Source organism: Castor canadensis, chromosome 4 (assembly GCF_047511655.1).
Source record: "Castor canadensis chromosome 4, mCasCan1.hap1v2, whole genome shotgun sequence".
NCBI classification, from domain to species: domain Eukaryota; kingdom Metazoa; phylum Chordata; class Mammalia; order Rodentia; family Castoridae; genus Castor; species Castor canadensis.
In genome coordinates, this window is record NC_133389.1 from 116105939 (window position 1) to 116131870 (window position 25932).

General features: G+C 34.4%; 1 protein-coding gene across 8 annotated transcripts in view; it reads left to right on the forward strand.

Annotated features, from left to right (window-relative positions):
- Slc4a10 (solute carrier family 4 member 10) overlaps positions 1-25932 on the forward strand; it is a 307228-nt gene that overhangs the window by 224928 nt on the left and 56368 nt on the right. For all 8 annotated transcript variants that reach the window (XM_074070948.1, XM_074070951.1, XM_074070947.1 and 5 more), the window contains 7 exons: positions 310-467; positions 3670-3757; positions 10195-10341; positions 15191-15291; positions 18462-18636; positions 19206-19339; positions 19910-20155. In XM_074070948.1, coding sequence (XP_073927049.1) covers positions 310-467; positions 3670-3757; positions 10195-10341; positions 15191-15291; positions 18462-18636; positions 19206-19339; positions 19910-20155 — 1049 coding nt within the window. The remainder of the gene's footprint in view (positions 1-309; positions 468-3669; positions 3758-10194; positions 10342-15190; positions 15292-18461; positions 18637-19205; positions 19340-19909; positions 20156-25932) is intronic.

Sequence of the window (25932 nt, forward strand, 5' to 3'; positions counted from 1 at the left end):
TGCTAGTTATTGTTAATGTATATTTACTTAATTAGCACATGTACTCTCACCAAAACTGCAAGACTGCTAATTCTGAAGAAGCTTTATTAAAAAAAAATAATAAACTAGAAAACTCAGTTTTCCAATTACAAATTCAATAATCCATAAGAATAAGATTGTTACAGAAAAATGGCAAATAAGATGTTTAACTATGTGTATTATTTAACCTATATTTGTTTATGGATTACTGTATATGAAGTGCTATATGCTAGACTTGAGTCACCATTTTTTTCTAATTTCGATTTACTTATATACTTGTGATGATCACAGGTTGATCTGCATTTTATGAAAAAGATTCCTCCTGGTGCTGAAGCTTCAAACATCTTAGTTGGAGAATTGGAGTTCTTGGATAGAACTGTAGTTTCGTTTGTCAGGTTGTCTCCTGCTGTCTTGCTTCAAGGACTGGCTGAAGTCCCTATCCCAACCAGGTAAAAAACATCTTGTACATTGTTATGAAATCATTTTTGTTAAAAATGATGAGGAATAAATATAATTTCCTGTTAGAGGTTTGACTAGAAATGAATGTATCACCACAAATCTACTATTTCTGGCTTATAGAGAACAGGGGAGTGCTTTAAAAATGATTCTGTTATTTCCTCCTCCCTCTCAAACTTCTATGTCTTATTTTAGGCATGCTCCTTATCTTTAAATCCCCAATCTATATAACTATTTGTGAAAGGCTATTTCACATTTTTGGTAAAAGAAGTGATTATTAGGCTTTTCTCAAAGATTACATTAAAGTATGTGCTTAAGAAAGAGAAGATTCTGTATATGGTCAGACTCAAAAGATTAAAGTTTCCAAGGTTTGGTTTATGTTTGAATGAGTAGGCTTTCAACACACATGGATGTGACATTACTGGGATGGCCGTGACCATATCAAATGCACTGCAGGTTTCAATCATTAGGCACAGTCACCTCTCACACACAGAGTCTGAAGAATCACTGCCGTTAGTGTAGTGGAAGTGTGATTGACCCTGAGTCAAAAGTTATAGATACGAGGCTGCCCATGGATAAAATTGTGAAAAAGAAAAAGAAAAAACATAGACTATTTACTTTAGCATGGTAGGTTTCTACCAATTTATCCAGGAACCTTGTTTCCTTCCCTACTGCCACCATCAAATGTGATTCCTATGTACACCCTAGTTTTATTCCCACAACAAAACACGTCTGTCTAGGACCCCATTTCCCACATGATGGGAAATGATGATACTGTGGCTGCCTCAGATGCTGTTAATAACATCGAATCCTTAGCAATTAAAGTGCTGAAAATGCAGGTGCCAAGCATCCAGGTTTATAGAATATGTTTCCTCTATGGTCCTCTGGCCCTAACTGAAAGCATAGCAGATTACATCACTCCATGCTTTGATTATAGAAAAGATATTCCAAAAATAGGAAATAATGCATTCAGGGTTCAGCTGACCAGAATGGCACTCAGTGTTGCAGCACCTCTGCCTGACTGCATGACTTGAGAGAGAAACTTAGCCACTATTCACGCTATAGAAAGAAGTGTCTGTTTATCCTGTTCGAAGGATACATAGCAATTCTTAGCTAAAAATGGGAAATGGTAAAGTGAATCCATTAAAGTGTCATCTGACTATATGATTAAGGATGTATTTTTCTAGGCAAACCTATAACCTAGTCAGAATTTCTGGGAATTTGGGATTCAGATTTAAGAAGGTCAGATTTACTAATTGTCAACACATTATTTAGCAGTTTAAAATTCCCTTGCAGTTGTTCCACTAAGGAGGGTGTCTGATGAACTATCAGCAAATGAAGGCTATTTGTGACAATGATATCATCTGTTTTCAAAGGAAAGGAAAGAAAAATTCCCAGGAGGTGAAAAAAGCCATAATGGGGTTACATACCCTCATTTTGAAAACTGTCAGGTTTAGGTGACCTCATTTCATACTGACACAGCAAAATATGTGTAGAGAACAATGAAGTAAAAATGAGGAGCACTGTAGGACCACTGTTTAAGGAAAGATTCAAAAGACTAGGCTATTTAGTGAGGAAAGGTGAAAAATGGAAGAAGATTAGTTAGACAAATACAATAAAGAAACCCATACAGGACCCTCATTATCCTTTGTTAGGAGAACAAAAGGGCACACCATGAATATAACAGAAACACAGAGAAGAAATGTCAGAAAAAAATCTTTTAGGATTTTATAAATAGCCCATGCAATGGAAACCTGAAAAATAGCAAGATGCACATAGGTTAGGAAATTTCTTAGAAGTGTTATAGTGGATAATGTACCTGCCACCACATTCAACTAGTACTGTTTTTAGCTTTTAGTGGATGTAGTCTATGTAGTTGATATTGACTTACACTGCTATGTTCTGAATGTCTGTGTCCCACCAAATTCATATACTGAAACCATAGTCCTCATTATGATGGGATTTGGAGGTGGGGCCTGTGGCAGGTGATTAGGTCATAGGGGTGGAACCTAAACAAATGTGATTATAAGAAAGGCCCTAGAGAGATGCCTTGCCTTTTCGACCATGTGAGAACATAGTGAAAGGTAGCATATATAAGCTAGAAGAGGACCCTCATCAGACAACACATCTGCTTTGATCTTGGACTTCTAGCCACCCAAAATTGTGAGAAATAAATATCTCTCTATTGTAAATCAAAAAGAAGAAGGAGTAGAAGAAGAAAAGAGAAAAGAAAAAAGAAAAATGCATTTTTGGAAGTTGAGAAGATTATCTAATTGCATGCAGAGTATCTAAATAAAAGGCAATTCTGTGGGTGAATACAAAAAAATAAATTGATTTAGATTCATTTACAAGTAACACAATAGTTAGTGAGTTGGATTCACAAAGATTGTATAACATATGCTTCATGTGAAAACTGATGCAATCTCTAAAAGTTATGACTGAGTGAAATAATTACATTAGCTTTTAACTTTACCTGATAAAGTCATAAATCTTCATATTTAATAGTACAAATCATTTAACAAATTAACAGAATAGAATTATACTGCAAAATACAGGGCATTTCTAAATTTTCACAATTTCCTTGAAGCATTGCCCTTTTCATACCCAGAGCAATTACCAGTCCTCTAAAGTTGAAGCATGTATTGATTTCTTTAAGAGCGCTGGTTGTAATGACAAATTTGTCAGACCTTCAGCCTAATTTAGATGGACTGCATAGTGCAGCTGCTGTTTTTGTCTTCTAGCATTGGAATCAACAGGTCATTAACTGTCTGTGTTCTCTACAGATATTTGACTCCTAGAACTTTTTTACATATTGGGTTTTGATTATGTGTTCTTTGTTTATTACTATTACCCCCTTCACATTGTTCTCCATTTTGCCTATATGTGAATTTTCTTTCTTCTGATCAGAAAGGTTTTGTCAGATTATATTTTTCCACCATCCTCTCCTAAGGACTTAGATCCTTAAAATTCCCAGTAACAACTACACTCTGAGATGGAAACCATGCACTACTGCTGCTTGACTAGCTTACTCAGCAGGTCATTTGTTGTAAAATGTTTCAAAGTAATAATAAAGTGTGAGAAATATGAAAATATTTTGTATCAAATCCTTATTTCCTTTGATATGAGTGATACTGTTCTACTAAAATTATTTTTACTTTTCTGCTTGAAACATTTCTTTTTCTTTCTTAATTACAGATTTTTATTCATTCTTCTGGGACCCCTGGGAAAGGGTCAACAGTACCATGAGATTGGCAGATCAATTGCAACCCTAATGACAGATGAGGTATTTATTCAAGTTCATTGGGAGTATTTTCTTCCACTAGATACACCTAACTTTTAAAGGTCCTGTTTTTAGGAGTTTGTTGTGAGTTGGATTTCTCTATATTGAATCTCATTCTCTAAAACTTCCATTATCAATTTTCCTTGAGAAAAATTTATTCAAAAGATATAATAAGTTAACAGCTGTGAATTTTGAAACTTCATATTCTAAAGAAAATTTGTTTCTTAAACATTTAAAATACACTTTAAATTTATTAATATTTGCCAATGTAATATCACTTACTATCATTGCAAATCCTTTTGGGGGTGCAAATAATTTTAAGAACTAAATAAAATGCAATGAAGGTTTATTTGAATAGGATTCATGACAATCACCTGATGCATATGTAGATGTTCTTAATTAGGGAGTCTTTGGACTGTTAATGGAGCTATGGATGGGTTTACAGGGATTCTGTTCTCCCTGATATGGAATGCAATTTTTCTATGTAAAGAATTTGCATGCAAATTTTTTTGGTCTAGAGAAAGCTTTTATCAGTTTCTCAAAGGGATATATATCCCCAAATGGAAAATCTTAAAAATGAGAACATACAAAATGATATAACTTTTCTTTGACTTGTATTCCCCAGCACATATGGAAATTTGGTCTTATTGCTAAAGGGAAGAACAGATGCAAAAGATGACAGAAGGGACATTAATTCAAAATTCAGTAGTAAATGAACAAATGGGGTTGTGCATTATCTAGAATATCATTTAAATAATTTAATAATGTATTTATTGAAATACATGGCTGCACTTAATTGAAAATTCTGTCAAAGGAGTCAATTAGTATTATATGTTACTTTTCCTAGGTCCATAAAATCTGAAATTTTGAACTTATGTTTGTGGCTTGATATTATAATTCTTCTATCTGTTCAAATTGTACTTTATGGTTTTATGTGAATTAACTATTGATATATGTATACATCAGAAGCTAAAAGTGTGGAGAAAAACTCTTTTTTCCTCAACTTAAAAAATAACCAACTTAATGAATATATTACTTTCCTATGGCTACCATAAAAAGTTACCCTGAACTGGGTGGCTTAAAACAATAGTAATTTGTTTTCTCACATTTTATCGAGGCCAAATGTCTGAAGTTCAGGTGTCAGCAGGACCACACTCCCTCAGAAGGCTCTAGAGCAGGGTCCTTCTTTGTCTCTTCCACCTTGTGGGGCTTCTGGCGTTCTTTGGCTAGAGCAGCAGAGCTTCGGTCTTTGCCACCACATGACCCAATGTCTCTGCATTTTCTCATTTTCTGTTATAAAGACACTTGTCTTTGAATTTAGGGCTTGCCCTTGATTCAGGAATATTTCATCTTGAGATCTTTACCATAAGTGTACCTGAAAAGACCCTTATTTCTATGGATAGAAGCCTATGAGAAGATCCTCATAGTATCTTACTTTTAGTGTGTCCATATTAATATTTTGCATTTTACAGTATTTCAAAATAAATGATATTGTGATTTGCTCTATTGCCACTATCATAAAATTTAGTTCTTGTTTTAGTATGCTTCAGACAAAATTTCTCCCCACCTAAGACATTAGGACATTTTATTAGGCTATGCATGGGGTATGGACATGTTTAATGTCAGATGAGGATTTTATGTCATGGGAAGTACATGTATACTCAAAATATCTCTTCACTTCTTATCCTCCCTTCCCTAAGTTGAGGATCAAAATTTTCTCAGCAGGAAAATGTCAGTTCTAAAGTAGTGCTGGATATTAAACCCAGGGTCTTTTGCATGCTAAGCAAGAACTCTACAGCTAAGTTATATCCCTTTTAAATGCTTTTAAAAGAGAAAAGTGAGTTTTTTAATTATTCAAAGTTGAGATACTTATCTAATTGCTTTGAAAACTATTGAATAACTTTTCTTATTAAGAATAAAATTGAATATGGTTACTTTGCTAAGAAAATAGTAGATTAGATTATATTACCAAACTCTATATTCTATGAGCTCAGTAACTGCTCAGGTGCTTGGATTTTGCCTGATGCTCAAATAAATATTTGTTGAACTGAGCACTCACTGTGTACTGGGAACTTCTTGTAGGTAACCTCTGTTTTTCCTCTTGTATTTTCAGACTTAGTATGATGCTAGTCTGGGTCCATTTATTTTTTAAATGTATTAATGACTGAATGTGCAAATTATCCTATCAATATCAAACAAATCAACTCAATAATCTATTTTCTGCATTTCTATTGAGCTTTACTAGAGATAAAACATATAACTGTTTGTCTGCACTATTACCAATATGTCTATCCTTTGCATTCTTAAAACATAAGTACTGCTGTAAGCTTTTGTCTATGCACATATGTGAGAAATTAAAAAATACATTTTTATGAATTGATTTAAAACATAGTCCATTATATTAACATAAGAGAGTTTTATAGAAACAAAAGCAGAAACAGAACCAATTTTTTATTCCTGAGGAAAATGGTGGTATTTTTCCTTTTCCTTATCTGGAGTTTCAAGCTAACGATTTTGTCTCCGAGATATTAAGTCAAAACTAACTCTTTCTGTTCAATCAGCAAATATGCCCAATACATAGTAGCTACTTGAGAAATACATATGAAATGAATATACAGGTCTCCTCATCCTTAAAATAAAATTTCTTTCTGCTTAACATAGCATCTACCAGTGAAGAAGTGCTGGTTAAATCTAAATCTTAAGAGTTTTGAAGGTGTAGTATATATTTGAATATTTTAGCTCCATCCACCTCTTAACATAATACAGTCTGACTTTTGCCACTAATACTCAAGTAAAACTGTTCTCGCTAAGGCCACCATTTAAAAATACGCTATTATATGTTTAGTTTGATATCATTCACTACCCCTTCTTTCTTACTCCCTCAGGAAGAAGAGTTAAAATTTATCTGTGGTTTGTTTTTATATTAAAACTCTGAGATTTGTATTATTGTTACCCTGAGGTCATCAAATATCCTATATTGTGTTTTATACTTTTCTTTCACACTTAAGCTTTTCAGTGTATCTGAAATTGCTTTATATGTGATAGAGATCCAATTTCCTTTCTTCATAGACAGTCATTTGGCTCAGTACCATTTATTGACTAGTCCATCAGTTCTTTTAACTTGTTGGTAATGACTGCCTTTCAAAAATCATCCACCTCTATGCTAATGTTACTATCTTAAACATAGAGACTTAACATGACTAGTCCCTTCTTCACATTGTTCTTCATTAATTCGTTCAACACATATATAGTGAATGTGAACTGTTTATTAACACTCTGGTAGATGGTGGCATATAGGAATGAAAAAAATGGATAAAAACATTTGCTTTCATTGAGTCAATAGTCTAGAGGAAAGACTAACAAAGGAGGTAAAACATATCACACATGAAGATAAAGTATTATGGAGGAAACCACAAAAACTGGGAAGGGAGATAGAGGTGGGAGAGGGAGATTTGCATGTTAAAATGGTCAGAGAAGGATCTACTCAGGAAACATTTCAGCACAGAATCCAAAGGCAGAAAGGAAGCAAACTATGCAGATATGGGAGGAAAGAGATTTCTAATCAAAAGAATAAACAAAGGCAAAAGGTTTTGAGATTGGGGTATGCTAGAATATTGGGGAAGTCAAGGGGCACAAAATGACTGGGAAGGGGTGAGAAAGGAATGAGAAGTAGGTGATGAGATCAAAGAGGTTATGGGTCAGTCATTCATAGTTCACAGAATGACTTTGAGTGAGTTGGAAGCAAATGGAAGGTAACTGAACCCTGAAGTTATCCTTGACTTCTGGTACTTCTTTTCACAACCCAAATGCTATCAGTAAATCTTCATGTCTTTGCTTTGATAATATGTCCATAAACTACTTCTTATGTTCTGCATTGTTATTGTCCGGTTTTCCCCTATCACCTGGCTTTCACTATTATCACTTGGTCCATGCCACCATTATTGAGAAAATCTTCTAGTTGTTCTTTTTGTCTTTGCTTCATTTCATCTTATTCTCAACATAACAGCCAGAGTAATCCCTCTTCTGCTCAAGATCCTTCAATGTCTTCCTATCTGATTCAGAGTCAATGTTCTTATGATGACCCACAAAGTTTTATAAGACTTTGCCTCCTCCACCTTGCCCCTCAGTCATCACCTAGTCCTACTTTCCTTCTTGGTCCCATACACCAAGGAATTGACTGCTTCTCAAATGTGATATACATGCTCTGCACTGGCATATATGAACTGTCTGGAAAGTTCTTGCTCCTGATAGCTATGTGGATTGCATCCTTTGGGTCTTTGCTAAAGTATCTCCTAATTGAAGACTTAGTCACTCTTTTTAAATTTTCACCATTCCCTAGTTGTAGGTTTATTCCCCTTTCCTGCTTCATTTTTTCTCCATAGGTCTTTCCAACCACCAAATTATATACTTATTTGTATTGTTTGTCTTCTCTCCCAGCTAATTAGAATATAGACTCCATGAGGGCATATTTTTTAATGATTTTTTTCACTGCTGTATCCTTAGTACCAAAATAATTTGATAAATATTTATTGAATAACTATTCAAAGCTCATTTTAACAGGGAAAACAGACATTAAACAATCAATTAATAATTAATTGTGATAAATAATTATAATAGTGAAAGCTATCAAGAACAGGTGGTAGAACAATATTAACCAAGTGTCTAATATTGTTTGAGGGGGGATCAGGGAAAGCTTCTATAAGAAGTCAAATGTATATTGTAAAAAAATTAGGTTAGCTAGGCAGAAAAAAGAAGAGCACTTTAAAGTAACTAAATTATTGGAGAAATTGATAATGGAAAACACAATAAATACTATTTACCATTTAAAATCAAATTGTGGTGTCTATTTCTTTCAGGAAGTTTAAAGCAATAGGAAATCAGTGCTCTAGAGGAAATTTGAACATTTATCTATCTAAACTAGGGTATAGGATCATGTGATCTCTTGAAGTAATTTTTAACTAAAAAAATGAGATCATATCAAGAAAGATTTTGAGAGTTGCTACTACTGGGAAAAAATGTCCTTCAGGATTAAGGACATTTGCAATTCTTAAGTTTAGATTAGTAGATCTCAGGGCTCTTACGAAATCTTTAAGAGGATATACTGAGTCATAAAATCGGTGGTTGGTACAAGAGGAATCTGTGTTTTTAATATTTAAAAAAAATCTTTTTCTGAAAATATAAGTAAACCATTCAAGTATCTTTATGTTTTCATATTATCCCAAGCAAAGACTATATATTTATCACACCAATGATATTTTGTGAAGTGTTCTTAGATGGTAAGTCAAGAAACAGTCTTTTAAAATGATAATTAACACTCTGTCAGCAGTTTAGACTGACTGTCAAACCAGAAACAGAAACAAATGGTCTAAAAGTGTAATAGAATATTCAAATGCAGAATTCTGGAAATTTGGGGATATTTGGTCACTTTAATATAGGCCAACATAAAGGATAATATAGGAATCTCTAATTGCAAATATTTGTCTGTTTTTTCCCATCTTATGTAAAACACAAAAATGTCTCAGAAATATTTAGATTGTGTTTAGCATAAATTAACTTTCCTAGTTTATCCTTACTTTCCCTTCTGCGTTTACAATGGAGAGGATATCATTCTTGTGTTATGTCAGGCAGAAAAGGTTAGGTTATATGGCAGGAATAACCAACTAAAATCTCATGGACTGAACACAGCAAATGTTTATTGCGCTGAAAGTCCATTATAAGCTGGCAGGGGAGTGGGCTGTGCTTGCCAGTTGCTTAGAACTTCTAATCAAAAGTGACATATGTACACCTAACCTGAACACACTCACTAAAATGGTAAAGCAGGCAAAAAAATAGCATGTGATCTACCATGTATCTTGAAGAAGACCTGGAGTAGCTGAGTATCTTCAGTGATTGTGTGTGGTGTTTGTGTGCATGCAGGTATAAAGTGTAACTCATACTTTGAATGGAAATACACTTTCTGCCAGAAATTTCTAGCATTATTATTTATAAATTTATGACTATTTTTTAAATAGAAATAAAATTAACCTTTTAAATTAGTTTATGCATTTCAGAGTATAAACATAAAATCTATAGTACATTCTATAAAGTTTGACCTCTATTTTTAATCAAGGACCTCCTCCAGAAAGGTTGATTTACCCAACACATAAGTAACCTTTGCATAGCTTAAATCAAGAATTCTAGTTTAATGAGCTTTCTTTAATTGTCATTTCTGTTATTCATTGTCTTCAGAAATTTTAACATTCATTTTGACATCCAAAAAATAGCTATCTGTGTGGATTCATAAAATAAATTATAATTTTATATTTAAATTTTCTTTAGAGTGAGCACTATTTCTTCAGAATGGTATAATTACATGTAAAGTACCTAAGAAATAAAACCACTGAAAACATTAAGATTTTTATAATTTTAAAAAATGTAAATGTCATCTATTTTCCTCCTAGGTATTTCATGATGTTGCTTACAAAGCTAAAGATCGCAATGACTTGGTATCAGGAATTGACGAATTTCTGGATCAGGTTACTGTTCTCCCTCCTGGAGAGTGGGACCCAAGCATTCGAATAGAGCCTCCCAAAAATGTTCCTTCCCAGGTATGTGTGTTGGAAAACATTCTTTAAAATTCTACTATTTTCTTGTCTTTTAAATGCATGTCCTTTTCCTAACATAGTAAACCCATTAGAAAGAAACAAATGATTACCTCTAAGAAAGCAGAAGCATGATTTACGAAGTCTTTCTTGGTACTATCCAACATATTTCCCTGAGAAATTTGTCATTTTGATCATAAGTCAATAAATCAGTTTCTTGTGTCTGGCAAGATTTTAGACCCAATGAAAAAGATTTTTCATTGGAGAAAAATTAAAAACTTAATGACAATGTAAAATACGGCAGAGATAAAGCCCCTTATCATTTTTCTATATTCTGATAATCAATTTGAAGTTGGCAAGTGATAGGAAAACTCAAAGGCAAGTCTTAATCACATTAGTGATACTCATTGTGAATATTGGGAAGATTTTTTTTTTATAATTCTAATGTTTGTGACACTTTTGTGTGGATGTGTGGTATAAAAATGTAAAGATTCTGCCTGTGAGAATTGAATGTATATTTTACTCATCAGATGTTCCAGAAACATAAAAATAAAGAATGTTACTATTGTTTGGGACCACTTTGTTATTGCAGGCATGACTGTTGAGAGTGGTGGCCAAATGTTTGCAAAGCCCTTTCCTCATACTGTCACCTCTGTGGCTACTGATCTGCCTTCCTCAACACTGCCAGTTGTCATTACTCAGCTTTGCCTTTGGCCCTTGCCCTTGTGGAGTCTGGCCTGGTCTGGCTCTGCTGCTGTGGTTGAAGTGAAAGACAGATAACCTAACTGACCCAGGGTTGGACTTGAATTTCTGGTCAGTCGTAGACTGGCAATTCGGCAGGTGCAACATCAACTATGAGTACTTAAAAAGGTCATCTCAATTTCACTGTCAACTTACAGGAAATATGTTAATATCTCATGCCTGTATTTTTATTCTGCAGGCATTCTATAATTACTAAAGGTCATTTGCTTTCCTTTTCATAACCATTACCATTCATGATTATATACCTGCAGCCACATTATTTTAGCTGCTTGTCTACTAAAATAAAAGCAGTTGCTTATGGAGTAATTATAAACGCTGTCTCATTTCTGTACTTGTATACATATTTCTACTAATGACATTAGAAAAGGCAATATAATGCCTTTCTGAAGTGATAAGAGAGAAATTATAATTGACGGTAATCAGAGAAATCCAGAGTAAGACTTTAAAAGTCACTGCAATACCAATTAGTTCTTCAAACTTCAAAAGTAAAGTTGAGTAATCTTTTAAATACCCTTTTTGAGAAATAGTATTTTTGAGGCAAGTTGACAGATGGGAGGTCTACATTTTTATTATTTTTATGAGAAAATAAGAATTAATTAGTAAATTCTGAGTATTGAGATGCAGTAGTACAAAAAACATCGAATTCAGAAACAAGGCACCCAGGTTCTGCCATTACCTGTTTATACGACCTTGAACAAATGCTTTATTCTCTCTCTACTAGTGTTTGTATCAGTGTGTCTAATAGAACTTTCTGCAATGATGGAAATGTTCTATATCTGTGCTGCCTAATAATCAAGCCACTAGCGAGCACTAAAAATGTAGCTTTTGCAATTGAAAGATTGAATTTTATTTAACTTAACTCTTTATATATATGTGGATAAGCTATCATACTAGCCAGCACAATTCTATACAGTGAGTTTGAAATAAAGATACACTGTATGCTTCATTATAACACTAAAATGCATGTTATAAATAAATATTAGATAAAATGAAGCTATATTTTCTTAGATGAACTAACTTATTTTAAGCACACTGACTTCGTACTCATTCAAATAATATTTTCCCCATGGGATAATTTCTATAGTTTTTATTCTTTTGAAATGTACAAATCACAGCATTTTTAATACTTGTGCCTTTCAGTTAAAAGATAAATAACCAGTCATCTCAAGGAATAACCCTGAAAATATGCATTAGACTTTTATGTCAGCCATTATGATTGCTCCCTTCCTTGTATATACCCCAACATCTTTGTTTCTCTCATGCCATGTATTTACTTGTCAAAACCACAATGCTGTGAGAATCCAGTTGTTTTCTCTGTACCTGAAGTGATATAACTGAAGCTAAAAGAAAAATATATAGTTGCATTGGGTGGTCTCACATAATTTCCTTATCACATACCTCAGTGAGGCCCTTAAGGCTGTATGTTCACCATACTGTCCGTCCAAAGTCCAGTCATTCTCTTCAGATGACCACTTCACACCTGTCCTTCTCTTCTCAAACCTTCAGTACATCTTTTCTGATCCTCACACCACAAGTTGACTTGCTTCTTGCTTCTTTGAGAAATTTGAAACGAGTTTATGTTGATATGATCCAAAGCTTAGATCTTAATAAAATTAGTTTTAAATATTTTTCCAAACTTATTTTCACCTTGAACTTAGGAGATTTTATTCAACTGCCTATCTTGTGTCTCCACTTGAATGTCTTTGTAGACAGCTAAAACTGAACATGTTGAAAGTTTAAACTAAATTTTATATTGTCTTATTTCTGTACCTCTACTTGTCTTTGCATTTATGATTTTTAAAAAAGGCAATACAGTGCTTTCTGAAGACCATGAGAATCTCTGATCTGTTTTGAAAACGTGTTGCACCTTCCAATTTTGGCTAACTCCTTAGAATTGATCCTTAGATCATCCTTAGAATTGATCAATCTAAAAACATTAGTTTCTGTAGGGCACACTGGCTCACACCTGTTCAGTTGCTTGAGAGTCAGAGATAGGTAGGATTGTGGTTCAAGGCCATCTCAACAAAAAAGAGAACCATATCAATGAACAAGCCAGGCATACACCTGTCATTCCAGCCACGTGGGAGACATAGGTAGGAAGATCACGGACTAAGCCTGGTGGGGCAAAAAGTACAAGACCCTATCTGAAAAATAAACCAAAAGGAACTGGAGTATGGCTCAAATGGTAACCTGCCTATCAAGTGTGAGGCCCTGAGTTCAAACATCAGTACCACCAAAAAAATCAGTTTTTTTATATCTTACTTTTATTCTGCTAGGAAATTATGTTTGCTTTATCTTCACTATTTATCAATAATTATACCATTTCTCACTTTTGCCAATGTGACAGCCGTGGTTCAACCTGCCATTATCTGTTTTTTGTCTGGATTATTGAAATAGCCTCCTTTTTTTATTTTTTTAACATTGTTTCTACCCTTGACTCCTGGAATCTATTCTCAACACAGCAGCCAACTTCCATCAGGCCATTCCTCTCCTCAAAATTCTGCAATGTTCCTCATTCCACGGAGAATGAAAGACTCCCTTTACATCTGGTAGTCATCTCCCACACTTCTTCCTTTCTCACACCCTCCAGCCAACAAGGCCCTCTGCTCCTGCGTTTCAAGCCCTCCAGTCAACCTCCTCCTTAGAACTGTCCCACTGGCTATTCTTCCTTTTGGAATATCTCCCAGTTATTCTCATGCCCAATTCTCTCATCTCCCTCAAGTTTTTCTAAAATGACCCTTTTCCACTGAGCCTGCCTCATCACTATTTATAATTGCCACTCCAACCTGCCCAGCTACCCAACCCACACCTCAAACCCCTCTTACTCTGCTCTAAATTTTTCTTTCTCCAAAATTCTTATTCCTACTAATACACCATAGGACCAATTTACTTATTTAAGTTTTTTATTGTCTGCCTTTCCTATTAGAATATAAGCACCACAGGCCTGATTTGTCCACTGTGTATTTCAAAGGCCCAGCTTTGAAATATCAAAATATTTGCGCTTCAGGATATAAAATGTATTTTTTTCCTGAATAATATTTATTGGTATCATTCATACACATTACTTTTTCCAAATGTTCTTTTCCTTTCCTCCTTGAGGAAATGTACTTTAGAATGGTTTATGTATTTCATGGTGTATTATTCATCTTACCAGTGTAAGGCTTTTTAAAAATTGTAAAACAGAGTTAACTTATCCAGCAGGTGTAGCTTCTTCAGAAGACCAACTGTTATTACTTGTTTTCTGAGATTGTGAAAGCTATGAAATATTTTCTTTGGTAATTGTGAAATAGGTCTTGAGGGCCACTCTTAAATCTCTTTACTCATGTGTCCTATTTACCTGTGAAGATAGTTCCTTCATTGGTGACAGTTATCTTCTATCTCTGAACTTCAGTCTCATTGAATCTATCCATATGCCCAGGGAAATTGTAAAAATATTAAACAATGAACTTTTTCTCATGTTTTCAACATGTATCATTTTTTCCAAATATCCCATTATGCATGAGATCAGTTGGTGAGTCACTTTGGTGCTTCATGTTTACACTGATGCTATTTGGGAATAGTAGTCAAGTATGAATTTTAATTGTACCACTTTTCCTTTTATGAGCTTCTGAACACACTGGTGTGTTCTAACATCATCATAGGTAAAATTGTAGGTAGGACTTTCTGATTTTTAAAAAAAATCTCTGTCACTGACCAAAGTAGGTGGAATAAATCCAAGGAAAAATAGCACTTCTATAAACCTTAATTTCCCATTGGTTCAATTAGAAACTTCCTTTTGTGATAGTATTTTGGTCTATGAGTCATGAAGACTTATAAATTATTTCTTGGGCAGCAAGACAAAAGCTGGCTTCACAGAGGGAAATATGCTTAAAAATAGTGGATAATTTCTTTCTTGGTTGCTTCCACTATAAGACGGTAAGATAGGTACTGAAGCTTTAGGAGGTTAGATAACTTCCCAAAGACCAAGCAGCCGATAAGCCACAGATCCTGGGTTCTTAGCCACTCTGCATATTGCTTCAAGGGAAAAAAATTCAAATTTAAAATTAACATCTGGAATTGAATCAAACAAACACCACCAACAAAATTCCTACAGGAGAAGAGGAAGATTCCTGCTGTACCAAATGGAACAGCAGCTCATGGGGAAGCTGAGCCCCATGGAGGACACAGTGGACCTGAACTTGAACGAACTGGAAGGTTAGTGGAAATCACTTGCATGGGAACTCATGACCAAATGATGTACCATTCTTGCCTGTCAGGAATTGCTATTTTGAGATCTGATTTATTTTCTACCTTTAATACCTATTCTTTGGGGGTTAAAGTACCAATTAATTTGATTTCTAATGATGCTCATTAGTGTTGAACCAGAACAGTGGATACACCATTTTATTTTATCCCACCTCACTTGTGTTTTGTTTTGTTGTGCATAAGATGCATCCATAGATTCTTAGAATAAATAAGAAAACTGTCAATTGGCTTGTCCCAAAGAGCTTGCTCAAGAAGGAAATAAAACTAAATACCAAGAAATCAGTCTTGTAGATTTTATCTCATTAAATGCAAGTAGGATGTATATAATGTCATTTTTTATTATTACTCCTGTTATTTGAAAGAGCTATTGATTTATTTTTCTAATCACACATCTTTGAAGAGATGAAAGCTTCAATTTATTTCATAAAATGGTTCTTTATGATTTTTTGACAGCTTGTCTCTCTCCAAGCAATGTGTGAGCAGAAAATCAGAAACCCTTGGGTGGGTTCTCTTTGGGGAATTTGTGTGTACAACCTCCATTATAATTAAAGGCAATTGCAAAGGCAGCTTTGCAGGATTGTTGTCCCGACCCCCACCCCCACTCTGGGCATTTCCTGTACTGCTTGAATGTGCCATTGAACTGACTTTCCAGTTCCTGACAACTCTGCATTTTAATTCTATGCTTTTTTCCCTTTTCTATGTTTGTCTCTGAGGAATTGTCCTTTAACATCTTCCCCAGCTTGATACCTAATTTGAAATGGTTCGGTTTTTTCCTTTCCCTTCACTGGAAGCTTTGTTACTCATTCTGTTTGCTTTCATACTCTCAAATGCAGTCTTTTTATTTTTGGTGGTGTTTTTTATTTATTTATTTTTCTTTCTCTCTCAGGTGTAACATGCCACATAGCTTAGATTTTTTTTCGAGTTCGCTTTTCCTTACTACTTCCTAAATCCTCCCAGGTCACCAATATCCGGTGTCTTCGCTTCTCCAGAGTTCTTCCACAGATTCTGTTGCTGACATGACTTGAAGTATCCATTACCCATCTGCTCTCCTGGAGTTGCTGGTGTACATCTGGGCTGCTCTTGCACTGTTCTCTGTAATGATCTCCCACTTCTGGATTTAGATTTTTACTGCTGAAAGCACAAATGGCTATTCAGACTAAAGTATGCTCTAAAAAGTAATCAATTAGAAAGCAGTGGTCTAATAATAAATTGATATCAAAATTATAAATATTGGGACTGGCGGAGTGGCTCCAGGGGTAAAAAGCGCCTGCCTAGCAAGCGTGAGACCCTGAATTCAAACCCCAGTACTGCCAAAAAAAAATTATAAATTACTAATTAATAGTTCATAACTACCTCAAGTTTCTGGGGGGATCAGGTGGGATACAAATCGCAAATGAATGAATAGACTAGTAGAGTAAATCTGTACTGAACTGTGACTTTGACAAAGTAACATATTATCAGAAATGAAAATTATTTAAAGTTAGAAAAATGCATATGGTTTGCCAAACACAAGTAGAGGAACCTAAGGTGAGCTTTCTGGGTGTGTAACTTTTGCAGGTTCTCTGCAAACGTCTCTGAGTTTCAAATGTCTGTTTTTTCAATTCAAATTTCATTGTTCTCAACCTTTCCTGATGGAAGCAATCACTAGGAAAACTGATTCTATGCACACATAAGGATAATATCATTACTAATACATTGCTATTATGTCTATATTAGATCAGGAAAACTAAAAATAACAGTCCAAATTTTCAGTTATACTGAATATGTGCATCTCTCAAGGTCAGTTGGAATTTAGGCCTCAAGAGAACAATTATTTTTGAGACTAAGACTGGCAAATGAATAATTCTATTCAAAAAATAAATAATAAAAGTTTAGCGTTTTGCATAATCTAAGTATATTTAGCATTCTGGCAGAACTTTGGGATATAATAGGGATTTTTTTTGTTATTGGTGTTTTTTTTAAGACGGTCTTGCTGTGCAGCCCATGATGACTTAGAACTCACTGTGTTTACCAGACTAGCCTCCAACTTGCAATACTTCTTCCTCATCCTTCCTAGAGCTGGGATTATAGACCTGTACCACCACGCCCAGCTTCATAATAGATTTTTTCATTATTAATCTTCATGTAGAAACTTATTAGAGTCTTTGTTACTTTAATGTCACATCTTTATTCTATGAAATAAAAAGAACTCCAATGTCAAGTGTTAAGTCTGAATAGTATCATTAAGTGTTAAAGGAATAAAAATACCTGTTTATTAATGCTCTCATTTCCAACAGAGTAAAAGAAATTAGTCCTCAAATTTTAAGTATTATTTCACAATTTAATACTCCTGGTCAAAAATTTCTGTTTTAAATGCTTCAACATGGTCCAGGGGTATATTTGGAATAAATGAATTATTCTAAGAAAAATCATTATTATCTTGTGAATGATAGGTTTTAAAATGTGTTTAGGGAATAGTGGATCAAAATTACATTTATTTAGTTTGGTTATTATAAGGTTGACCTCGTAGTTTCCTAAAAATAAAAACAGCTTTGGAGCCTATCATCTGTCTCTACTAAGTATTGCTATTACCATAAGGCCATTTAGATGTCTGCTTGGAACAATATGTGGTGAGCGTTACTACTTTTTTTTCACAAAGGGAATAGGTAACTGGAGCTATGGTTAATACTGCTTTTTTCTCTCTAGGGTGATGTTTACTATTGGCACATACAAAAACCAGTTAACTCGCCCTCTCTTACTTTCTGAATACAACGTAAACAATTAGAAAATGCTGCCAGTGGTTGAGAGTGGCAGGCCTGAGCATAGATGGAATGGGTTGACATAGAAATGGCACAGAGATTAAAGTAGTCCTTGAATCTCATTGAAATTTGATTGATGAACAACTCTGAGCCTTGTTTGAGAGAACCTGAGATTTTTAGTTGTTGACACAGTATCTGAAGTGATATGATTGTGCAAAGTCATCCGTATAGCCCACGCTAATGTGGTGTATCAGGTTAATGTGGGTGTCATTCTGCTGATGGAGAACACATACTGTGGCCTGGCAACAGCGCAAATGAGCATTTGGACTTAATGTGGTTTTTACATTTGGGTTTCACTGTTGTGTTTCCCCCATGTCTTAGGATTTTTGGGGGACTTATTTTAGATATCAAAAGAAAAGCTCCATTCTTCTGGAGTGACTTCAGAGATGCTTTCAGCCTGCAGTGCTTAGCATCTTTTCTGTTTCTCTACTGCGCGTGTATGTCTCCTGTCATCACATTTGGAGGACTGCTGGGAGAAGCAACTGAAGGTCGTATAGTATGTATTATACTTTTCTCTGAACTTTGATACTTAATCTGTTCTTTTTGTAGTTAGATAACTGAGCATTTGATTCTGGATTCCTTTATGAGGAATGATTTAATGAATGGTCTGGCAGATAAACTTATTATGAATTTCTCGGATGGCTAGTGAAACTTGTAATTCTGAGTCTTACACAAGTTCTGACTTTATCCTTTGCCACCCCACCCCACCCCCCAATTCTAGGCCAGTTTTAGGTTCTGCTTCTTACATTACAAGAAGTCCATTTTCTACATAGCTGAGCCAAGTTTATGTCCAGACACTAATCCTAAGCATATTTAAATTTTTGTAATTCAAGAGGCAGGTTGACGGTTATGACAGGAAGGTGGTAGGGACACCTCCCACCTGCTATCATTCATTTTCTGCCCAATGTTGGCCTTTTTCTCATGCTCATTCCCCTTGTTCTGCCTAGGGTTGATAAGACTTTTCACAATGAAGGAGAAAGCACATACCAGTGTGTTTTAAATGTTTCCTGTTTCAACAATTGCCTGTCCATCTTGGGTAATGGAACCATTTATATCTTTATACAGAGTGCAATTGAATCTCTCTTTGGAGCATCCATGACTGGGATAGCCTATTCGCTCTTTGGTGGACAGCCTCTTACAATATTAGGCAGTACAGGACCAGTTCTGGTGTTCGAAAAGATTTTGTTTAAATTTTGCAAGTAAGTGTCACCTACTCTGTGCACATTGCTTCCACATTGCTTTTGGAGGTCTCTTGGTAGGGAGAGAAATGGGTGATTTTATTGTTTTTTTCATTTTTTTTGTTTCTCCATGGAAATGAAGAAAAAGTCAAAGATTTGTATATACTATTTATGTAATATTTATAAAAAATAAGATTAAAGCCATGCATATGTGGCTCATGCCTATAATCCTAGCTACTTGGGAGGCTGAGATTGGGAGAATGGCAGTTTGAGACCAGCCAGGGCAGATGTTTACAAGGCCCTGTCTCCAAAATAATCACAGTAAAACGGACTGGAGGTGTGGCTCAAGTGGTAAAGCTCCTGCTTTGCAAGTATGAAGTCCAGATTTCAACCCCCCAAAAAATAATAAATAAGTAAAATAAGATTCAGTCCTCAGCACTAAGAAACTCTTAATTTTGTTCTCTTTTGTCAGTCTTGATTTCAGATACTCATGGGCTATGAAACTTACTTTCACTTCCTGAGTTAGTCTTATTTCCACTTACGTAAAATGGTGGAAGTCTGTAAAATGACCTTCTTTCCTTTTCCTCCTAGAGAATATGGGCTGTCATATCTATCTTTAAGAGCTAGCATTGGACTTTGGACTGCAACTTTGTGTATCATTCTGGTGGCTACTGATGCAAGTTCCCTTGTCTGCTATATCACCCGATTTACTGAAGAAGCTTTCGCTTCTCTTATTTGCATCATTTTTATTTATGAGGCCTTGGAGAAGTTATTTGAGCTCAGTGAAGCATATCCAATCAACATGCATAACGATTTGGAGCTGTTGACACAATACTCGTAAGTAGCACTTCCCCTCTTGGCTTTTCACAAATATTGCTCATATTAAAAGAAATATGAAGAACTTACTCAGCAAGAATGTATGTTAAATTGATTCATGACCTACATCCTGGACTTTCAGAGAGGAACAGGGTTTTAAAAAGTCATCTAATCAGCTACTCATTTGATTCTTGAATTCTCATTGTACCATATCTGCCAAGTATGTACTTTCTAACACACTATTTGTCTAGTATTCCCTAAAACAAATAGATAATGAATCAAGTCAATTTTAATCGATTTTGCTTTTGCAAAATATATGTTGTTAAATAAATACATTATTTATTAAATAAGTAAGACATGTCATTTAAAGCAGTGAGGTAAAAGACACTCATTGAGTGTAAGTTGTGTTAGCTTGATATTTGAAAATATGATTAAAAAATAAAAGAAAATCACTGAATTTAAATTTAATTTTGCTTTTGGAACATGTGGCATTTATGGTAGAAGTGTCCAGTTATTATGGTTCTGTCTGGGGGGGTTGGTACCAGTGGGAGGGGGAAGGACGTGGGGAAGGGGTGTAGGAGGGTGAATATAGTGAAAATACTGTGTACACATGTATGTAAATGGAAAAATGAGATCTGTTGAAACTATTTCAGGAATGGGGCAGAGGGATAAAGGAGAATGATGGAGGGGGTGAATTCAACTATGATACATTTGTTATATTGTAAGAACTTTTGTAAATGTCACAATGTACCCCACAAAACAATAAAAAAGTTGCTATTACAGTTGAAGAGTAAAGATAAGATTGGCCCTATTGCTCTTTCTAATTTTGGTATACCAGCAGATGGGGATTTCTCTAAGACTGCATCTATATATGGCCTCTAAATGACTCCTATATCTAACTTTAATATTTTAGTTGCATTTATATATATAGATTTTTATACAGCAAATATATGAAGCAAAGTGTTCTTTAAGAGCCAGCTATAACCTCTGTATCAATCACTAATGCATTTCCTATAAATTGCTTAAATACGGCCTCAAACTCTTTAGATCTTTCTTTACTGTTAGAAGTTAAAATTATTGAAATTACACTGAAATAGTTCAATGTTATAATTTTGTTAAGACTGATATAGTGATATACTGTTGAAATTAACATGGTTCTAAGTACTTTAACTTTTTCTTGGTATTTGGACATAGCTTAAAAACAGTGCACTCCAGTTTTTTGACAAGAAAAATGGAAATGTAAAGTAATCTTTCCAGTAAAAGTAAATAGTAAGAATATTTTGAATAAAATTAAGAAGGGAATAATGGTGTCAGGGACACTAAGAGATAGATGATAAGACTATTTTGATCAGAATTAGGGATAAGATTGACACATGCCTTTTCCTTTATAATTACTTGAAAAGAGAGCAGTGTTATCTAAATCTGGAGATCCTTGTTAGTGTACAGAATTGTCTTTATGTAGATTTTCAAGTCTACTACATGCCAGGCACTATGCTAGGTGCTTGGGAAGTAATGATGAATAATATTCTGTTCTCAATGACTTTTAGTTTTAAGGGAGCATACATGAACAGATAGCATAATAAGATGGGTGCTGTATTAAGAGGTTGCTACAGAATACTAAATCAGAAGAGTATCTCTCCCAGATTTTGGATTCAGATAAGGTTTTCTGGAGGAAATGACATAGAATTAAAAATCAGCAGGGATTAGGAAGGTACTGAGGAGTAGAGCAAGAAAGTAGTTCAGACAGAGGGCATGTGGCAGGCCTGGGTGCAGGAGATTCATTAAAGCTTTGAAATACTTGTCTGAAGTCAGATGGATAATGGCAAAACAAGAAATGTAATTCAGGTTTTGTTACTTTGATGTAATTTTAGTACAGCTATGAATACAAATAAGTTTTTCAAAGGAAACTAGATAGAACAAGTAAAACTGGTAAAAGCAGAACCGTTTTGTTTGAAGTGGTAGGAAGGCACCAGTTGCCTGCCCTTGCTGCTCTTCTCTCAACCTCAGTGGCAGCTTCTTATGTACTTCAGACTAAGGAATACAGTTGAGTATACCCTGATCTGAAAGGAAAAAAGATTGGAGAAGCAATGATGGAACTGAGGGTTAATTTTCACAACTTTAACTTAGAATAATGAAAAAAATTTCAGGACAATTAAAAAAATACGAAAAAAGAAGTATTAAATAAGGAGAAAATCATGAATAATGCCAGTTGTAGAACATAAGAGACAAAAATGTATCAAAAAGTCTTTAGAGAGGACAAACAGAAGATCAAAAAGAACAGGGAAAGGGGTTTGAAGAGAGAGCATTGTTAATTAAGAAATAGCATTGTATTGGGAGAGGAGGTAGAATGAGAAACCAGTCTGCAAAAAAATTAAGAATGGAGCAGGAGATAATGAAATGGAGAAAATATGACCATTTTGATGTCAAAGAAAGTGAAAAACAATGCCTACTGAAAAGGACCAGGAGATGACCAGAAGGGCAATTTTTGATAGAATAATTATGCATGTTTGAAAATAGGAATGAAGAAATAGAGACAAAGGAAAGAAAGCCATAGATATGGGAGAGAGAATGAATAGATATAGGATTGTAATCTTGAAGGAGTAAAAAAATGATGAACTTGACAAACAGTGGGTTAAGTAATGAAAATGCTAAAAGGATAATTTGAGAACAAAAATAGCTTCATGTGTCCACAATCCCTGCCTGTCATGGTGACCAGAAGAAGAAAGGCACAGGTCCTGACTTTCTCATTTCCTTCTCTGCTTCTTATACATGGGATCTTCAACTTAGTTGTTTGAAGACTGAGCATGAATGGTTGCTGATCACTGTGTCCTATTGCCATCCTTCATGAAAAGTAGGGAGGTAGTAAGAGTAGAAGGACTGGTTCATCCTCATAGTCACTGGTGTTGTAGTGTCCTCTGGCACCTGAAATGCGTGTAATAGAAGCTGATGACAGTCTCCCTTAGACATGTAGTGCTGACCAGTTACCTCACTGCACTGGTTCCTCACATGGTTTTACACTATATTGACCTGACCTCTGATTAAGAATGAAGATACACATACTCCAGATTGAAAACACCTGTCCATTAAATGTGTCTACATCCTACCAGTAGAAATTCATTTTATGAGGTGAACAGGTTTCCATATCGTATGTATGCTTATGATCAGGTAGTGCCATTGCTAGCTTTCCAGGAAAGCAAAATCAATCATTTTTGTTATATATATATATATGCATATGAATATTTTTGCACTTTTAGTATTTTTTTAAAAAATTAAGTAGTTCCTGCTATTAACTATTTTGACGTTTTGTATAATCTCATACTTTTGCATGAAACACTCTGTTTCATGAAGTCCACGTGACACTTGTAGTCATTTTCTTATTCTTGTCACTGTGATCTAGCAAGATTTAAACTGTCATTTATATTAATGCCTACCTAAAGTTTACTGCTTTAGCTGTTCCGAGCTTCATGCTTTCACAGGTCTTATTAGAAAAATCCTTAAAACGTGTCATAGGCTGGACATACTATATCTTAGATAGTGATTATTTGCAAATTGAAAATATCTAAACTCGTATGTCTTGAGTTTAACTCAGGTGGACGATATTAGAAAAAAGCCATCATTCTTAGGATCTACATTTCAGATATTCATTGTACTTATGTCATATATATACATATATATATATATATTTCCTTATGTTCATAGTTTGCCCACCAAATAATGTCTTTGATTTTTTTAAAAGCTTTCCTACTGACTGACATCTTAACCTCATAATGTGGTAATATGTAGACCTTACATTTGAAGATACATACTTTCCTTTTATTGTTCCAAGAGCAAGTGTCATGATAATCTATTTAGTTTTGAGAACATATAGATTATACCAGATGATCAAGATGAATATGTCAAGTTAGCAATAAGTAATGAATTTAAGGGAATAATTTTTCTTGATTTTAAGAAATGGCAAAACTAGAATAAAGTGTTCTGCTTGTGTAATGTGAAATATTTCTTCAATGTATATTAATAATCTAAAGTTCACTAAACCAGCTATTTAAAGATTAAGGATGCATCAGTGCTTGCAAATGGCTGGATCAAAGCAAAGTACAGGGTGTATTACTCTAGTTCTCCTATATTTTTAGACTAAAGTTGACCAAATATGACAATTGCCAAACTGCTGAAGGAGTGATCTCACTAGTAAGTGACAAGAGCTGCTTTTTGTTTTGATTTTCTTCTAATTCATTTTTGTTTTCTGCAACACTTTCTTTAACATTCTTCATTAACCTAGGATAATAACCTGTTTTGAATAAATGTTACCAGCTGACATTATACTCAATGTCCTTTTTCTTAGCTACTTAACTAGATTTGAGTGTCCTTAAGAGAGAAAACATATTATCCCTCATAGTGCTAGCAAAACAATATAGATATGGTCAAATGATAGCTGATGCATATTGATTAACTGAACATGGCACAAAATAATGGACATTATCAGGCCAATTTTGTTTTGCAAGTGAAGATAATTGTGTTTATTTCCATTATCTTTAGCACTGCTCTTAAAGATGCCTTGAATAAATTTGACATATTTTAAGAATCTTAATGTAGAATTAAGATGCATAAATCAATGAAAAATTAGTTCTGATTAAAAATTTAGACCAGATGCCAACATAATAGAGGAATAGACTGGAAGAAGGGAATGAAGCAGGAATGTGGCTTACATCAGAACTCAAAAGCTGGCCAGAGATGTGGGGAGAAAGAAGATGAAAGGAAGTTTTCATATGTCACACACTCATTAGGACTCACTAGTCAAAACATAAAGAATGACATAAATTTAGGGAAATCTCTATGTTTCAATTTTTAAAAATCATTCTTTCTGTATATGCATTGACTAAATTTATCTAAAATTGTTTACTACATAATTTCAAATTATATTTTCATGTGCCCATTTCAGTAATGTCTATGTGCCTCCACTAGATTAATCTCTGTAACGGCAGGTCCAAGACTATGGGCACATCTTTGTAGTCACTGTACCTACAAAGTACTGGGCATGTATCATGATGTTAGCATATTTTGTTCATATTCTTACATTTTTGAAAATGCTTCTCACAACTGATGTGCACATTTGACATAAAGTTTGTCCCCTCTAAAAAGTTATTTTTAAATGATAGTCATTTCAACTGGAGTGAACTGATTTCTCATTGTGGTTTGGATTTACAGTTGACTGAAGATCAGTATTGCTGAATGTTTTTCTTTTTCTTTCATGTACCTGTGTCCATTTGTGTATCTTCCTTGGAAAAGTATCTATTCAGTTCTATTGCCCACTTATAAATTGGATTTATTTTTTGGAGGGGTTATTGGGATTGAATGTTTGAGTTCCTTATATATTCTGGTCAGATGTATAGTTTGTAAACATTTTCTCCCATGCTGTTGGTTATCTCTTCACTTGAGTTTTTCCTTTGATATGCAAAAGATTTTTAGTTTGATGAAATCCTGTTTATTTCTTTTTGCTTTTGTTTCCTGTGCTTTGTGGGTCTTATCTCAAGAATCCTTGCCCATTTCAATGTCCTGAAGCATTTCTCTTATGTGTTCTTCTAGAAGTTGCATAATTTTAGATCTCCAATCAATTTGTATTGTTTTTGTATATGGTGAGAGATTGGGGTCTAGTTTCATTCTTTTGTATAAAGTAAATTCTAATTTTAATTATAAAAGTCTTGTCTCTAGCAGTAGTAGTATCAAGTAAAATAGTTTATTATGTGTCTGTTTCATTCTCACTGTCCCTAATGGATTATAAATTTATAGACAGAATTAGTCTT